Here is a 17,686-nt window from a genome sequence, read left to right as displayed (position 1 = left end):
GGAGAGTGTGAGGGGATCGGCCGGAATTCTTGATGCGCTCAGAATGTTTCTTCTTCCGGTCCTTTGCTCTTCGCAACCACCGCCCCTCTCCTGGGTCTCCCGCCCATTATGTGGGCGCTCATCATTCTCTTCCCCTCTTGTCTCTCTCCTTCTCCGTTCTACGTCGCCATCTTGGACCATGCGTCAAGATGGCGTCCCCTGGTCCTAAAGGCGGCTGAGGCGACTCAACTAGGCTGCGCGCGCACGTCCTCGGGCGCGGGAGGGTGACTTGATGACGTCAAGACGTCGCCCCGCCCCCGGGCCTCACTCCGCCTTCCTGCCACCGGGCGAACCCGGAAGTGGAGGAGGCGCGGCGGCTGTGGCCCAGGAGTCGGGCGCTGGCTGAGCTGTACCCGGGAGCGTGTCTGGGGTTGGGGGCGGGGGGCGGGGCTGAGCGGCCTGGGCAGCCAGGCCTAGACGGGGCGGGTGAGGCCATGGCCTCGGCAGAGTTGCAGGGGAAGTACCAGAAGCTGGCCCAGGAGTACTCGAAGGTACCCACCGTGGGCGGGGAGTAGGGGGACCCCGGCCCTGCAGCCTCGGGTTGCCTTGGCAGCGACCTGTCGGATGGAGTGGGGACCGTGGAGTGTGCGCGCGAGCGCGCCCCGCTTCTCTCCTCCGGCCCCTCTGTCCACCATTACCGTGCCTCCACCTGCAGCTCCCAGGAGATGGGGCAGGGCGGTTCTGCGTCCGTGTGCGTTTCTGCGGGCAGGACCAGGAGTTTGATTCTTTTCCCCTCTGAGCTAGCGGGTTTGGGGCTGGGATGTCAGAAATCCTGGCTCCTGTCGCTGGTGCTGGCCGGGAAGGGATGGGGAAATGAGGACCACCCCTGCCCTGCAGCTTTCTCAGTTTTCTCAGCCCGGTGATAGGGTAGATCAGCCTTTCTCCTTGCCCACAGGGATGATGTGAGGATAACGAGACTGACTTAGCCTCGAAGCAATTCAGGAGGGTGAATAGAATCATGCGTGTAAACGGCTTCACCAAGCGTGATTGGTTACGAATGTATTTAGAGTTTTGATAAGATGTTTGGAAATGATTTTGAAATCGTAGGTGCTAGGGCTGTGTCATTTTCTCTCTCCCCTGGGTCACCTGAAGTGCGGCAGAGTACCTAGCAGTTGCTCAATACATGTTGAATTAAGCAAAATTGAGACCTGCCAGCCCTTTATATTTGTGGTATCAGTGCTTTAAATGACGAAACTCTGTCCTTGGAAAGTGGCCACTGCTTCTGGATAGGGTGTTTCTGCCTTGAGAATATTTTAATGAAGTTAATGTAAAAGCAAAATCTTACGTGTTTGGAAATCAAGTCATTAAGCTTAGTTCTCAGTGATCTTGGTATTCTTGGGGACAACGGGAAGACAGCCTCCTTTTTACAGTTTGGAGAAACTGAGGCTCATTTTTTTCCTTTAGATTTCATTTAATTTTTAGCAAGGTGGAATGAATTGTTCTTTGAAAAATGAAACTGTGCCTCACCATAGACATTTAAGTGTTTTCATCATCAAATGGGAGACCTCTAAGATACTGAACTTATTCCAACAGTGCTACCACTGGTAAAACTTGAATTGCCATTTGACATTTGTCTTAAGAGCCAGTGGTATAGTGTCAGTGATGCAAGTTTTCGTCCTTTGAAGGAGGCTTTTCTTGTTTGGAAGGGCCAGAAGTTGTTTGGAACAATCTATATGATGAAGGAGGGTGGGTGGAGAATGGCAGTACTGAAACTTGGCTCTGTTATTTTTGGGTGAAAATGTTTCATGAGTATTAAGTAAAGGGAACTGGTTTTCTTCTCTGGAGAGTAAACAAACTCATAAGGGAATTCTAAATGGCAACAGAGTACCAAAAATGTTTGGAGCAGTAACTGCTTCGCTGAAAGAATAGAGCTTCCCAAAGTAATAAAAAATTTGAAAGATTTTATTCTTTTGGATATGAAGCTATTTTGTTCAATAGACTTATTATTTATTATGTACCACCCCACTGTGAACAGTCTACCAGGATCTGTTGAGTGAGGCAGAGTACCTTGGGAAGAAGAATATTCTCTAATAGAATTGTGTGTAATTATGATACAGTATAACAAGTGTTAGTTCAGCGGGAACACAGGAGATGGTGGACAAGGATAGAAGTTACTCAGCTTGAAGAGTAGGGAAGTGGGAAGGTGGGAAGAAAGCATTCCAGGCAAAGGGAACAGGCTCTGCTTTCTGACCTGAAAACACACTTAGATACCTACTAGGGAGTTGTGGTATACTTGAAGAGGTAATTTGGATCCAGTCATGTAGGAACATGGATTTCAACTAAGAAGTATGGACTTCCTTTTGAGTAATGGAGAATGTCGAAAGTTTTTAAACAGGGGACTGACAGTTACTTTTGTGAAGGGAGATGATAATTATGTGGAGGATATGATGAAATAGGGAAAGATGGGTTCAAAGAAGACTAGGCTCTATATTGTTGAAACAGTTTTGGGAAGAAGAATATAGAATTAAGTAAAGTTAGTAATTGTTGAGATGACAGAAGGGCTTAGATATAGGACTTATGGTTAAAATTACTTTGTTGCTTACCTCTTTTGTGTTCCTATTTTGCACATAGCACTACACTTACAAGGCTATAAGAGGATTTAAGGCACTTGTCCTTGTGTCTCATTCATTCTGTAGCATGTGGAAAGACAGGTGAACCTGAGATTCTGAAGTGAGAGAACGTGACTGTACTGACAGAGGAGGGCTGGTCATCTTGGAATGAAGGCCATCTTGGAATGAAGGGCTGTTTTAAGATTAGATGCAACTATAGAACTTTAGACCTGGGAGGCACATTAAAGCTTTATTCACTGAGTAGTCTGAGATTCCCCCTTAATCTGTAGAATGAGGCCGTTGTATCAAGAGAGCAAGTGTGATTCCTAAACCAAGGACATTTGCAGCTGCTTCTCATTCCTGTTTGATGTATATATCAACCTGTGTTCCAGGAAGGAACCCATTTCCTGCTTAAAAACACTGCTCATAATCTTCTTTCAGAGAGGCCCTTCTATTAAAGAGAGTTTAGTTGGATAAAATAAGAACCAAAGCAGATGAGAATTTCTGAGGCAGACAAGTTGCTAAAACTAAGTGTTAGAAAAGGTCAAATGTGGAGATTAAAAGTGCCTTGGACAATTACAAAGTCATTGGAGGCTTTTAAAATTTCAGATTTAATAGAGTATGGGGCAGGTGAAAGGTAAGTAGAGGCTAGTTTTCAGAGATTTGTAAATTAATACGGAATAGACTCAAGCTGCCTTTTTGAGATATCAGGGAAAGCTAGTAAGACCTCAGTTACTACACTATAGTTTAAGAATCAAAGACCATTTCTTACAGCCTGCTGTGCTCTGATGCTCTGGCATATCTCATTAATGGAGAAGAGGCTAGGAGTTCTGAGTCCTGGCTCATTTGATTTCGGTCTGCTTTCTTTGCAGGAACTCCAACACTCTTGCCTGCCACTGTATTGTGTGTGTTTCAGGTTCTGTCTTCCCAATATTTGTGTTATTCTGGGCGAGTGGTTCTCCAGGCTGACCCTGGATTTATTGAATCTGCCGGTCAGTCTCTAGTGATTTGTTAATACATCAAAGTTTGAGAACTATTGTTCAAGGAATGTTATCCCATAGAGTAGCTTTTGTTCTGCTAAAGAAAGACAATCTTTTGTCATTTCTCAAAGCAGTAAAAGCCAATGAATGGGAACACCAAACATTTGTTATTTCTCCAACAATTTACTTTGAAATCAATGCTTTTTCAGTTATGAAGTAGATTGCCTTTGGGAACTTTTTGGACTTATATTTGCTCAGGAGCTACTTCTAATGGGAAAGGGTCAGTTTTTATTCCATGTATTTGCTTTCCAGCTAGTAGGGCTTGCTTGGCAGAACCTGATTAATCATCCCTTCCTGGAAGAGATATAGATTCAGGAACTGGATTGGATTAAAATTGATTGTCAGGATTTTTTTTTTGGTTTATTTTTACCCTCTCGTGCAGGGTTGACTACAGGTTGGATTATAAAGCAGCTTCTGCTCAGTACTATCTAGTAGAACTTCGCATGAGAATTCAGTGTTCTGTGTCAGTGCTGTTCAGTAGCGTGGCATGTAGCGTGGCATGTTTGCTAGGCATGTAGGACTCTGGAGCCCTTGAAAAGTGACTAACACTACTGAGAGGCTAGGTTTTAGATTTTTAAAATGTTAATGAAATTAATGTGGCTATTGGCTATCCTGTTGGACATGCCAACTTAGCTCCTTTGCAGTGCATCACAAATGTAGATGTCTATGTGACTTGCCTCAAGACTTTGTTAAACTGCAGATTCTGTTTTTTTTTTTTTATTAGATAATAAATTTTATTGTTATATTCCCCATACAATTGCAGCGCCCCCATTCTTACCCCAATCCCTCCCCTCCCGCCCCTGCCCCCCTAAAAGTGTCTCTGGTTCATAGTTTTTTGTTGATTTTGATTTTCACTTTCTTATAGTTATTCATTTTCCTGGTCCCTTATTTAAGTTTTCTAGATTCCTGCTATGAGTGAGATCATCCGGTATTTTTCTTTTTCTTTTTGGCTTATTTCGCTGAGCATGATCCCTTCCAGCGCCATCCATGTTGCTGCAAATTGCATGTGTTTATCTTTTTTGAATGCTGAGTAATATTCCATGGTATATATGTACCACATCTTCTTGATCCAGTCATCTATTTTTGGGCATTTGGGTTGTTTCCAAAGCTTAGCTATTGTAAACAGTGCTGCTATAAACATAGGGGTGCAGGTGTTCTTTGGAATTGATGTTTCTGTGTCCTTTGGGTAAATACCTAGGAGTGGAATTGCTGGATCATATGGAAGCTCTATGTTTAGTAGGTCCAGAAATCTCCACACAGCTTTCCACAGTGGTTGGACCAGTTTGCACTCCCACCAACAGTGCAGAAGAGTTCCTTTTTCTCCACACCCTCGCCAACATTTGTTGTTGCTAGTTTTTTTAATATGTGCCATTCTCACTGGTGTAAGATGGTATCTCATGGTAGTTTTGATTTGCATTTCCCTGATGACAAGTGATGTTGAACATTTTTCATATGCCTGTTGGCCATTTGCATTTCCTCTTCAGAGAAGTTTCTTTTTAGCTCTTCTGCCCATTTTTTGACTGGATTATTTTCTTGTTGTTGTTGAGTCTCATCAGCTCTTGCAGATTTTTGTGATCAGTCCTTTATCATTAGTGTTGGGTGCAAAAATGTTCTCCCAGTTGGTGGGGTTTCTCTTTGTTTTTGTTATTGTCTCTTTTGCTGTGCAGAAGCTCTTTAATTTGATGTAGTCCCAGCTGTTTATCTTCGCCTTCACTATCACTGCTTTGGGTGATGTGTCTGTAAAGATGTCTTTGATGTGCAAATCACGTAGTGTTTTCGCCTATATTTCCTTCTATATATTTTATGGTTTCAGGTCTTATGTCTAATTCTTTAATCCATTTTGAGTTGATTTTTGTGTATGGTGTGAGGTAGTGGTCAAGCTTCATTCTTTTGCATGTAGCGACCCAGTTTTCCCAGCACCATTTATTGAAAACTTTCTTTGCTCCAATGCATAGTCTTTGCTCCTTTGTCAAAGATTAGTTGACCATAAATCTGTGGGTTTATTTCTGGATTTTCTATTCGATTCCATTGGTCTGTATGTCTGTTCTTGTTCCAATACCATGCAGTTTTGATGATTATGGCTTTGTAGTATAGTTTGAAGTCTGGGAGTGTGATGCCTCCATTCCCTTCTTTTTTTTTCAGGAGAGCTTTGGCTATTCGGGGTTTTTTGTGATTCCATATGAATTTCATCAATAATTGTTCTATTTCTTTGAAGAATGACATTGAAATTTTGATTGGAATAGCATTGAATCTGTATATTGCTTTTGGAAGGATGGCCATTTTAATAATGTTTATTCTTCCAATCCATGAGCAGGGATATCTCTCCATTTCTTTGTGTCTTCTTCTATTTCTTTTAACAGTGTTTATAGTTTTCTTTGTATAGGTCCTTTACCTCTTTTGTTAGATTTATTCCCAAATATTTGATTTTTTTTGTTTCAATAACGAAAGGGATGGTTTTTTTGATTTCTTCTTCTTCAGATTTATTGTTTGTGTATAGGAAGGCTACTGACTTTTGCGTGTTGATTTTGTATCCTGCCACTTTACTGAACTGATTGATGAGTTGAATTAGCTTTTCTGTGGAGTTTTTGGGGTTCTCTATGTATAATATCATATCGTCTGCAAATAGTGATAGTTTGACTTCTTCTTTTCCTATTTGGATTCCTTGGATGTCTTTCTCTTGTCTTATTGCCCTGGCTAGGACTTCCAGTATTATATTGAAAAGCAGTGGTGAGAGTGGACATCCTTGTCTTGTTCCAGATCTTAATGGAATTGCTTTCAGCTTTTCACCATTGAGAATGATACTGGCTGTTGGCTTGTCATAGATGGCCTTTATGATGTTAAGGTATGTTCCTTGTATCCCAAGAATTTCAAGGGCTTTTATCATGAATGGGTGTTGCACTTTGTCGAAAGCTTTCTCAGCATCTATTGATATTATCATATGGTTTTTATATTTCTTTTTGTTGATGTGTGGATAACGTTGATTGATTTTCGGATGTTAAACCATCCTTGTGTCCCTGGAATGAATCCTACTTGGTCGTGGTGAATTATCTTATGGATACATTGTTGGATTCTGATGGCTAAAATTTTATTGAGGATTTTTGCATCAGTGTTCATTAGGGAGATTGGCCTGTAGTTTTCCTTTTTTGTGTTGTCCTTGTTCGGTTTTGGTATTAGTGTAATGTTGGCTTCATAGAACGTGTTTGGTATTGTCCCTTCCTTCTCAATTTTTTGGAAGAGTTTGTGAAGGATAGGCACTAATTCGTCTCTGAATGTTTGGTAGAATTCATTTGTAAATCCATCAGGTCCTGGGCTTTTGTTTTTGGGGAGGTTTTTGATTACCATTTCAATTTCACTGCTTGTAATTGGTCTGTTTAGGTGTTCTATTTCTTCTTTATCTAGCTTTGGGTGATTGTAGAGTTGTAGGAATTTGTCCATCTCCTCTAGATTGTTAAACTTGTTTCCATATAACTGTTCATAGTAGTTACTGATTATTCTTTTGATTTCTGCTGTGTCCGTTGTGATTTCTCCTCTTTCATTGATGATCCTGTTTATTTGTGCTTTCTCCCTTTTTTCCTTTGTGAGCCTGGCTAGGGGTTTGTCTATTTTATTGATTTTTTCAAAGAACCAGCTCTTGGTTTCATTGATCTTTTGGATTTTTTTTTAGTTTCAATTTCATTTATTTCTGCCTTGGTTTTTATTATTTCTTTTCTTCTACTGGTTTTGGGGTTTTTTTGTTGTTTCTTTTTCTAGATCTTTGAGCTTCGAGATTAGGTTGTTTCTTTGAGTTCTTTCTTGTTTCTTGATGTGAGCTTCTATTGCTATATATTTTCCTCTTATTACTGCTTTTGCTGCATCCCATACATTTAGGATATTGGTGTCCTCCTTGTCGTTCAATTCAAAAAATTTTTTAATTTCTTCTTTCATCTCCTCATTAGTCCAGTGGTCTTCCAGTAGTGTGGTTTTTAATCTCCATGAGGTAGGAAAGTTCCTTGCCTTCTTTTTATGGTTTATTTCTAGTTTGATGCCTTCATGGTCAGAAAAGATGGTTGATATGATTTCAATCTTGGTGTATCTGTTGATGTTTGTCTTGTGCCCCAGTATGTGATCGATCCTGGAGAATGATCCGTGTGCGCTTGAGAAAAATGTGTACTCCGTTTTTTTGGGGTTTAGTGTTCTATAGATGTCTGTTAAGCCCAATTGCTCTAGGTCCTTATTTAGAGCTTTGGTTTCTTTACTTATTTTTTGTCTTGTTGATCTATCCATTGTTGATAGTGGTGTGTTGAAGTCTCCCACTACGTATGTGTTTTCTCTGATGTCTGTTTTCAGAGAGGACAACAATTGTCTGATATATTTTGGTGCTCCTTCGTTTGGTGAGTATATGTTAATGAGTGTTATTCCTTCTTGAAGTATTGTCCCCTTGATCATAATGTAGTGACCATTGGGGTCTCTTTTTATCTTTTTGAGTTTGAAATCTGTTTTATCTGATATAAGTATAGCTGTTCCTGCTTTCTTTTTTGGTCCATTTGCTTGTAGGATTGTTTTCCATCCTTTAACTTTGAGCCTATTTTTATCTTTTGTAGCTAAATGTGTTTCCTGGAGACAGCAAAAGGTTGGGTTTTGTTTCTTAATCCAGGCTGCAACTCTGTGTCTTTTTATTGAAGAGTTTAGTCCATTTACATTTAGAGTTAATATTGATATGTTAACATCTGTATTTGCCATTGTGTTTGTCTTTCCTTTGATTTTATTTATTTATTCTTTTAATAACTTTTTTTTTTTTTTGGCCTTCTTTCATTGTTATTCGTCCCTCTGAGGTTCTGGCTTTAGGACTCCTTGTAGTATTTTTTGGAGTGGGGGTTTAGTTGCAATGAAATTCCGGAGTTTCTGTTTGTCTGGGAAAGTCCATATTCTTTCTTCAAAGAGGAAGGAGAGCTTTGCGGGATAGAGTATTCTTGGTTGGCATCTGTTTTCTTGGAGTCTGTTGACTATGTCCCTCCACTCTCTCCTTGCCCGTAGTGTTTCTTCGGAGAAGTCTGATGTCAGCCTGATTGGCTTTCCTTTGAATGTTATCTGTTTCTTCCCTCTTGCCAGCTTCATTATTTTTTCCTTGTCCTGGATTCTTGGGAGCTTTACTATTATGTGTCTTGCTGTATTTTTCCTTTCGTCGTGGAAGTTTGGTGTTCTTCTTGCTTCTTGTATATCAATTTTCAGCTCCTCCTTCACATTTGGGAAGTTCTCTTCAATTATCTCTTTGAATATTTTCTCTGTTCCTTCTTCTCTCTCCTCTCCTTCTGGTATTCCTATAACTCTTATATTTCCTTTCCTCATGGAGTCAGATAGTTCCCGAAGTCTTTCTTCATTCTTTTTCCTTCGTACTTCTCTTTCCTTTTCTGTTTTGGTTCTTTTTATTTCTGTGTCTTCAAGAGTACTTATTCGTTCTTCCATTTCATCAATTCTGCTTTCATTGCTTTTCCCAGAATTCTTTAGTTCTTACATTAATTCTTTGATCTCCTGCATTTCTTTTACTTCCCTCTTTAGGGACTCAATTTCATTCTTCTGATCGTTGATTATTTTTCCCTTATCATTGTTTTCCTTTATGACTTCTGTCAGTTTTTTAATCACGGCAATTTTAAATTCTGTTTCTGGAAGGCTTAGAAGTTCTTCCAAGTTACTGTCGTTGCCATCTGGGGGCTGGTTTTCTTTTTGTGGTGTGCTTTTTCTCTGGAGAGTTGCTAGGTTGCGTGTGGTTCTTCTCCTCCCTACTGTCTGTTTTCTAATTTGCCGTATGCGTTGGGACACTGTGTAGTTGGGACTGGCCGGCATCTTGGGTGGGCTTCTCTGCTCCCCCCTGGTTCCTCCAGGAGTCATCTGTCAGTTTCAAGCAGTCTTTACTGGAGAAAGGTCCCTGTTCTAAAATGCCAATGTGGGGACACACTCCCCTGTGCGCCTGGTCTGCCCCGGCGGTGGGTTCCTGCTCCCCCTCTGGTCTTGGACTGCAGGCCAGAGGGGTTCTGGCGTGGGCGAACTTCCCCCGCTCACCTCTGGCTCCTGAGGAAGCCTTCTGCAGGTAGTCTTTACTGAAGAAATGTCCCTATTCTATAATGGTGATGTGGGACACACTCCCTGCGCGTCCGGTCTCAGGCACACTCTTCTGCGCACTTGGTCTGCCCCGGCTTTGGGTGCTCGCTCTCCCTGTGGGCTCAGACTACTTGTTCGGAAGGGGCCCGGCGTGGGCTAACTCCCCAGCTGGCCACTAGCTGCTTCAGGAGCCTGTGCTGGCTTCAAGTCGCTAGGTGGCGCCAGAGATCTCTCCTGGAGCCCTTGGGGAGCTGATTTTCCACCCAGTGGGACAGGGAGCAGAGCAGGGATGGTAGGGTACACCTCAACGGCTTTGGGGTGCTGTGTCTGCCTTGTGCCCCACCGTCGTGGGGAACCCACGCCCCTAATTTCGTGCCCCGGGTCTCAGTTCCAAAGCCCTCAGTTCCAGGACGCGGGCTGTAGCCCAGATCAGTGGCGCGGGAATGGCGCCTTTTGAATCCCGCTCCCCTGCCTGGGCGCCTGGTTCCTGCTCACTCCGGGAGGGCCTCCGCGCGTCTCCCGCAAGCCTAGGTCGTCTCCCCGCAAGCCTAGGTCGCAGGCGCGGGGACCTGGGCAGCTGCGATCCGATCCGCGCAATCCGCGCCGCTTTCCCCGCGCAATCCCAAACTGCAGATTCTGGTTCAATAGGTCTAGGGTGAGGCCTGAACTTCTACACCCAGGTGATACTGTTGGAGCAGGCTGAGGACCACATTTTGAATAGAAAGGCATTAGAAAGATGGATGTGGTCTTCTCTTTTTAATTCAACTGACCTACTCATCTAGTCACTGAAGGGGCAGCTAGTGACAGGGGTAGGGAGGAGGAGGGGTTTTGTCCTAAAATGAGTTTCCCAAGCAGGAAAAAGGATTCCATTTGCCTGCAGGTCTGAAAGGAGAATTTTTTTTTTTTTCCTGCTTTAGTGACAAAATAAGCCCATCACTAGTATTTAGTATGTAGCTGCAGAGACTTGATCCCCTTCTAGGGGAAGGAGCAAGCGGTATTTCCAGCACTTTAGAATGTTTAATTATTTTAAATGTTAGATCTAGAAGGAATTTTAGGCATTATCTAGGTCTGAGACACTGAAGCAAGGTCTGCAGATGGCTTTACTCTTCTGACACCTTGAATCGGGTACTAGAGAGGCTTAACGATGGGCTTCTTGTGTCCCTTGCACACATTACTTTGTAGTGTAGAAAAGCCACACAATTATAGATTAGTTTTATAGGGTCATAAAACATGTAAAATATCAAAATACTCACTTCATGAAAATAGCTATGTTGGAATGGTTCTAACATAGATTTTTGAGAATTAGATGAGAAAATGCATATAAGGTGATTCATCTCTCTTTTCCCACTAACTTTTCCAGCACTTTGTGATTGAAAGTGGTAAATCTCTAATCTTGGATCAATTATCTATTACAGATTGTCAAAAGTGGTAAAAGAGAGATTCTGGTGGATGCACCATACCACCTTTTCTATCTCAGAGAAATAGTTTTGTGATAGTCTTGACTGAAGTTGGACTTTCAGAAACAAAGTTATATATGGGTCTAGACATACCGATCACTAGAGAGCTAGTTAAGCTCAGCACTTTTGAGGATTCTTGGTGTCCAGTAGGATCATGAGGTTCCAATCATTTGGAGATTTTGGACAGGGACTGTTGAAGTAATAACAGTCTTTTTTAGTTGTATAGTGCGTTACATTTAAATACCTTTTGTACACTGTGTTTATTTAATAAACTTAAAATTACTGAAGTACCTTCTCTATCCATAGCATTGCTCTTTCATTATGGGTGTCAGATAATACACACTGTAGTCTCTACAGTGAAGGACAGCTTAGATGGGAGATGAGTACAGAAATCATACATCTAAGTGAATAAATGGAAAATTTGCAGTTTTAAAAAGTAAAATTAAAATCTGAACAGTTTAATAAGGGATATCATATTTCTAGTAAGTGCTAAAGGATCTGAGGGGCAAATCCACTGTGGACCATAGGAGGACCATTGGAAATGGTTAGGAAAAAATTATGAAGGAAGTAGGACTAGAGGGAGGAGGTAGACTTCTAGAAGTACACCTGGGATTTGGTCAAAATGAGGAAAGCTTTTGCTTCCACAGTAAAGGTAGTTAAATAGAAGATTAGTGGATAATGAAAAATGATGTTTCAAAGGACTGAATAGGGATTCAGAGGCATCCCTACTGAATGGAACACAAGAGCTCAGCGCGCAACTGTGGAAATAGGCTGAATGGTCCGAGGGCATTGGAGTCTCCATTCGTGTTTCGTAGAGCGAGTAGTGGCCTTCTGGTCATCTTGTACTTACTTCTAAAACAGAAAACTGCAGGTGCCTCCCCTCTGTAATGAATGCTGGTGAGGAGAAAGATTCTCCTCACAGGCTTATCACAGCAGTATCAGCATCTGACAAGCTGCACGTTCTAATACAGTAAGCATAGTGGCAGTAGTGATACAAAAATGCGGGAAATTTCCAAATGCATCAAAGTATAATTAACACGGTGGTGGAGTCTGCAGGGCTTATCAACATCGTTTTCTCGTCACTAATACAATGATATTTTAGAGAAATATTTCTAAAAGGCCTATATTTTTTGTTAAACATTTTCATTGAAAACCTGTTTGAGGTGTTTCAGTTTAGCAAACAACATTTTCTGAAGGAAGGTCCTAACCATTTTCCTTGTAATAGAATAAATTCTGAACAATAATTTGAAAGGTTTTGTTTTGCTTTTTAATTAAGTAGGCTGTTCAGTGTTAGTAGTTTTAAAAATGTGCCTCAGAAATGAAATGAAAGGTCAGGTTCTTACAGTGGTTCTGGTTTGGGGGCTTGAAGCTTCATCACTGGTACTTGAAGCAGTTTTTAGGCTCTTCTAAAGAAGCACACAAAAAGACAAGTAAGAGATCAGAGACCAGAGTTAGGACAGGGGTATGAAATGAAATCTAGATGGAAGTAGTATGATTGTTTTTTTGCTGTATGGGTTTCAAAGTATTTATTGAATTGTTACTTAGGTAGCACATTATCCAAGAATACATTGACATTACTGTCGACACTAAAGTGGTATTTCTTTCTTCTGAACTTCTAGACTAGAGGTGTTCAAACTTTTTTGTTAAGAGCCTGATAGATATTTTAGGCCTGGAGCCATATGGTTTCGATTGCAGCTACTCTATTCTGTTGTAGTTCAAAAGCAACTGTATAGATAATGCATAAGAAATGAGTGGAACTGTGTTCCACTGAAACTTCAAAATAGATAGCAGGTCAGTTTGGCCCACCGGCCTTAGTTTGCCAACCTTGTTGTAGAGAATTTAATGCTTACATTTTTTTTTTTTTGCTTACATTTCATTTTTTGCTCAAAATGTTGCATATCTTACAGTATTCCTGTGTTTTTAAAGCAGGAAATACTAGTATTGGTAGCTATCATTTATCTTGCCTTTCAAATGATAAGCTCTTAAAAAACAGGGACTTCTTTTACTTCTTTCTCTCCCAAGAATCATTTAGTACAATGATATAACACTAGCAATCTATAATAAATATTGTTGTTGTCCCTCTCATTCATTCCAGTAATAAAAGATCTGTTTCAATTTGTGGAGCACTCTATGGTTTAGAAAGAGCTTTTACATAGGTTTCTTTCTTTCTTTCTTTTTTTTGTAGGACCCTCGCCGGTGGCCAAGGATCGAACTGGCGCTGCAGAGGCTGCAGGCAGCCTCTCAACCCAGCGCTCAACCGCTGCGCCACCAAGGGAGGCCCTTACATAGATTTCTTATCTGGTTTTCACAACAACCTCAGAAGAAGACAGGGTAGTTGTGTGTAGCCATGTTGTAGACAATATAACTGACTTAGGAAGGGTAAGAGAGTTTCTCAAGTTTATATTATCTAGTAAACAGCAGAGCAAGATTTGGGTCTTTTTCTGTTGTGGCAGTAAAGGATCTTTACCTTTCTCAAAATGGAAGTTCATCTTTTAGTTCATTTTTTCGCTCAAAATGTTGCATATCTTGCAGTATTCCTGCGTTTCTTCTTAGACTCTTAAATACATTTTCTGTTGAGTGTCAAATACTCGGTTTAAGGTTTAGTATGTAAGCATTCCCACTCTTTTGGCACAGAAAAGGGTCATTTTTGTTCTCTGTTCTCTGGAGACAGATCTGAGCTATGCAGAATTAGAAATAGAATTTTGTGAAGTTTGTAAATAAAATGGTCTCATTCCTTCCATTTTTTAGCAAAGAACCTGATCTTTTGTGGTCTCTTTACTGTGCCTTGAGAATGTTAGACTATAGTCATAAACCTTTTGTTTCAGTCAGCCATATATATGTGTATATATATATATATATATGCACTTATTAAATTTACATGCTTTATGTTCTCCTTGTTAAGGATTTAACTATTTTTGCAGAATTAGATTTTGCCTTTCAAACTCTGCCAGTGGGGCCTCCCCGGTGGCACAGCGGTTGAGCGCTGGGTTGCGAAGCTGCCCACAGCCTCTGCGGCGCCAGTTTGATCCCCGACCGCCGGGCAAGGGTCCCACATGGCGCGCAGACCTCTCCTGCCGCCCTCTGCCCCCCTCAACAGTGTACTTTGGTCCTTCTGCCTGTTCTGCTCCCTGCTCTGGCTTTGGTGAATTCTCTCACCCTCCTGCGCTTCTGACTGTACCCAGTGCTTATATAAATAAATAAATCTTTAAAAACAAAAATAAAAAACAAAAACAAAAAAAAACTCTGCCAGTGGTGGTTGAACAGATGTGTGCATAAGTAAAAATTTATCAAGCTGTATGCTTTTTGTATACTGTACTTTATTTAAAATAAAGTTATACCTTTACAAAAATTTAAAAGAAAAAATTACTTTTTTCATTTCTATATAGTTTCGTAAAGTAGTAGCTAGTATTGTCTAATGGCATCATGCCTGTTAAGTCAAAACCGCTGGGGTCTGAATCTTAGCATTGCCACTAATTACCTCAGTTGACTCCTCTGTAAAGTGGGGATAATTTTAGTATTTAATTCATAGGGTTGTGAGGATTAATGAGGCAGCACATGTAAATCACTTAGGACAGTGCCTGGTGTGGAATGAGCATTCAGATGTTAGCTGTTATTAATTTTGATTTCTAAATTCACCTGTCTTCTCAGTTGCTCTTGTAATATTGCCTCAAGTAATGCCTCAGATTCCTGTGGCATTATTGTGATGACATTTGAATGATTAGTGTTAGGCATAGTGTCCTACTGGATATGCTGATGTCCTACACTTTGATTTCCTGCACGGTTCTTATTTCATAGTTAGTCCAGTTGTATGTATTTTACAAATGAATGTGTGCCAGAGTTGCAAGAAAAATGGCATATTCAGTACCTTATTATTTATGGTACTCGTTTTTATTTAATGAGGTGACTTGGTTTCATAGAAAGAACCATGTCAAGTCAAGAGACCTGAATTTTAGTCTCTATTTTGCCACTGATAATCCTGGGTCATTGGAAAGCTCAGCCTGTGTCCTTATTTATAAATGGCAGAGTGATATTTACTATCTTCTTTGGGGCTAATATTTTTATTCTCATATTTACATGGGAAGATAGTTACTCAGTGTAATGATTTCTGTAAAGTAATGGTAATTGATTTCCTTGCTCTAAGTGATTGTTTTTTATAAAAAATTTGTTATTTCCTCTGTTTTCAGCTTCGGGCTCAGAATCAGGTCCTGAAAAAAGGTGTTGTAGATGAACAAGCAAATTCTGCTGCTTTAAAGGTATGGCAAAGGATATTTGTGTTGTGAAGATTAAGTTCACAATGTTCAATGCAGGAAATTAAGTTGGTTTTCTAGGTTAAAGTCCCACCTCTGACACTTATTCACTAAGGAGAGGGAGGGAAATAGAATTTTTCTGTTTACCATTCCTGTTTTCTTGAGTATGAATCAGGTACACTTTGATTGCCTAAACTAAAACTCACAGAAAAGCTTTATTTGACTTTATCTAGCCCATTTCTCTTGCACCTCAAGCCCTTTACTGAAATAAATTCATCTGGATTAATGGGGCTTCTTATCTGTGTCCATCACTGGATGCCACTCTGAGGGGAGCTATATAGTATTCATGTTTATGTCCCCAGCTTTTACCATAAGGTTGTCCCCTAATAGATAGATTTGAAAATATGACTCATTTAATCAATTTTTCTTGCTTTTGAGTTGAGCTATTTAATTGTAGTAATCAGGACACTGAGTCACTCTGAGTCTCTCTGAGTGATAGATTTTTACCATCAGTGCTTTTGTTAACTGAGAAATATGATAAAAGATATAGGAATTTCTTTCTGCTCATTCTAGTAGGTACATAGTAAATGTTGCTTAGTGATATTTTTAACTGGATAAATTAATTCTTAAATAGGGAATCCTTCTTGGTCAAGTTTCAGTTAAATATGCTACTTACCTCATTTTTTCACTTTTTGCTGCATACTCTTTAGACAAAAAGGATTCCGATTTCCTTTTCTCTTATCTCTTTTTGGAGTAGCCCCAAAACAGTGACATATCTCAGGAGATTCCACTCATATAACCAAGGCCCAGGAGTATGTCCTTTCCCTTAGCCAGTAAAGAAATCTGTCTCTAAGAAATAAAAAAATCTCTTTCTTGAGAGCACCTCCTCTTCAGGTGCTAAGACTCAGAGCTGGAATGGTTCAGAACAACTTACCATAACCAAAACTGTCTCTGCCTAAGCCAAGATAATTAAAAAGAAGCTTTATGGTGAGCATTTGTTAATTAAATCACTCTTTTGCCTAAATTTGGAGAAATAACAATTTCCCTAAATGATAATCTCTATTTTTACTGGGGAAAGATTCTTCTAGCTTGTCTTAGTAGCTAGCTCTGGTGTTTGCCATCCTCCTGTTGTTGGTTTTGCTTGATTAACTCTGATGGTGACTATAGTGGCAACAATGGTGATGGGGACAGCATGTTCTGTTTACTGAATACTCACTCTATGTCAGACATTGTACTAATAAGCACATAGCATCTGCTACCTCACTTAGTTTCACAGCAACCCTGTGAGGGAGGACAAATAAGATTCTTATCCCCATTGCATGAAACTGGGTTTACAGAGAGATTGGGATAGATGTCTTCTGAAATTAATGATAGGTTAGTGGAGTTGGAGCATTAATAAGCTAGTGATTAATTATAAGCATGTCATGAAGTTACTTTTTGTTTTTCTGTCAGTTGTTGTGGTCATCATAATAACAGTAGGAATGATAATGTGCTGGTTTGCTCAATGGGAGTGTTAGAATGTCCTGTTATACTAAGCTTTGGATTCTATTGAGTTTGCCTCATCAGTGAGTTATTAAGTGTAGTAAATATTCATTGATTTGAATTTCTATAATTTCAAATATATAATCATTGTGGACATGATTATATAGGACATGATTATATAGCTAGGTAATTAAGATTACCTTTGAAATAAAGTAAAAATGAAAGAATTTCTACAAACAATGAAGAAGTTTTTCTACTTAATGGGAAAATATTCTAGCCTCCCAGCCCCATTCTCAACATGCAAGTGAGATTGCGGTGAGTAGACTGTAGACTCGAGCCTGTGGTTTTTAGGTTGCAATTTCAGTAGACTTAAATCACCTGTCATTAAAATGTGACCTACTCTTAGCTTTATAGTGTTTTTTTTTCCAGTGAATAATAAAAGTATAGTTCTTTACATATGCAGTAGTACATGGTCAATTTTGCTTGATTACTAGTGAACACAAGTTGTCAGAACATCAAAAATAAAATATAGTTAGGTTAACATTTTTAAAAAATAGAGTGAAACTAAATATTTCTCGTTTCCCTATTATGGCATAAACAGTACGGAATTTAGTTTTTAAACTTTGTTTCTATTTTCCACTTAATTTTAAAGTGAGCTGATACAGAATAGCATCTGAGAAGTATATTCTTTGTTAGAATAATGTTATTTTACTTTTGAATAATTTAAAATTATCATGTTGAAAAGACTTCATTTCAACTTACATCAGGGAGGATTTATAGAAAAAAATGAATACAAT

At 39.9% G+C, this 17,686-nt stretch overlaps 1 protein-coding gene across 2 annotated transcripts in view; it reads left to right on the top strand.

The window, feature by feature from the left end:
- The first annotated feature begins 305 nt into the window (after window positions 1-305).
- PPP1R21 (protein phosphatase 1 regulatory subunit 21) overlaps window positions 306-17,686 on the top strand; it is a 58,942-nt gene continuing 41,561 nt past the window's right edge. The window contains exons 1-2 of one of the 2 annotated variants that reach the window (XM_037528088.2): window positions 306-530; window positions 15,345-15,413. In XM_037528088.2, coding sequence (XP_037383985.1) covers window positions 474-530; window positions 15,345-15,413 — 126 coding nt within the window. In that variant the 5' untranslated portion in view covers window positions 306-473. Of the gene's footprint in view, window positions 531-13,477; window positions 13,540-15,344; window positions 15,414-17,686 lie in introns of those variants that run through there. The other variant, XM_054687721.1, reaches the window with a different exon arrangement.

The sequence above is a fragment of the Talpa occidentalis genome, unplaced genomic scaffold (genome assembly GCF_014898055.3).
Source record: "Talpa occidentalis isolate TD23 unplaced genomic scaffold, MPIMG_talOcc4v2.1 talOcc4.5, whole genome shotgun sequence".
Taxonomy (NCBI): Eukaryota; Metazoa; Chordata; class Mammalia; order Eulipotyphla; family Talpidae; genus Talpa; species Talpa occidentalis.
This window is presented reverse-complemented; position numbering and strand designations above follow the sequence as displayed.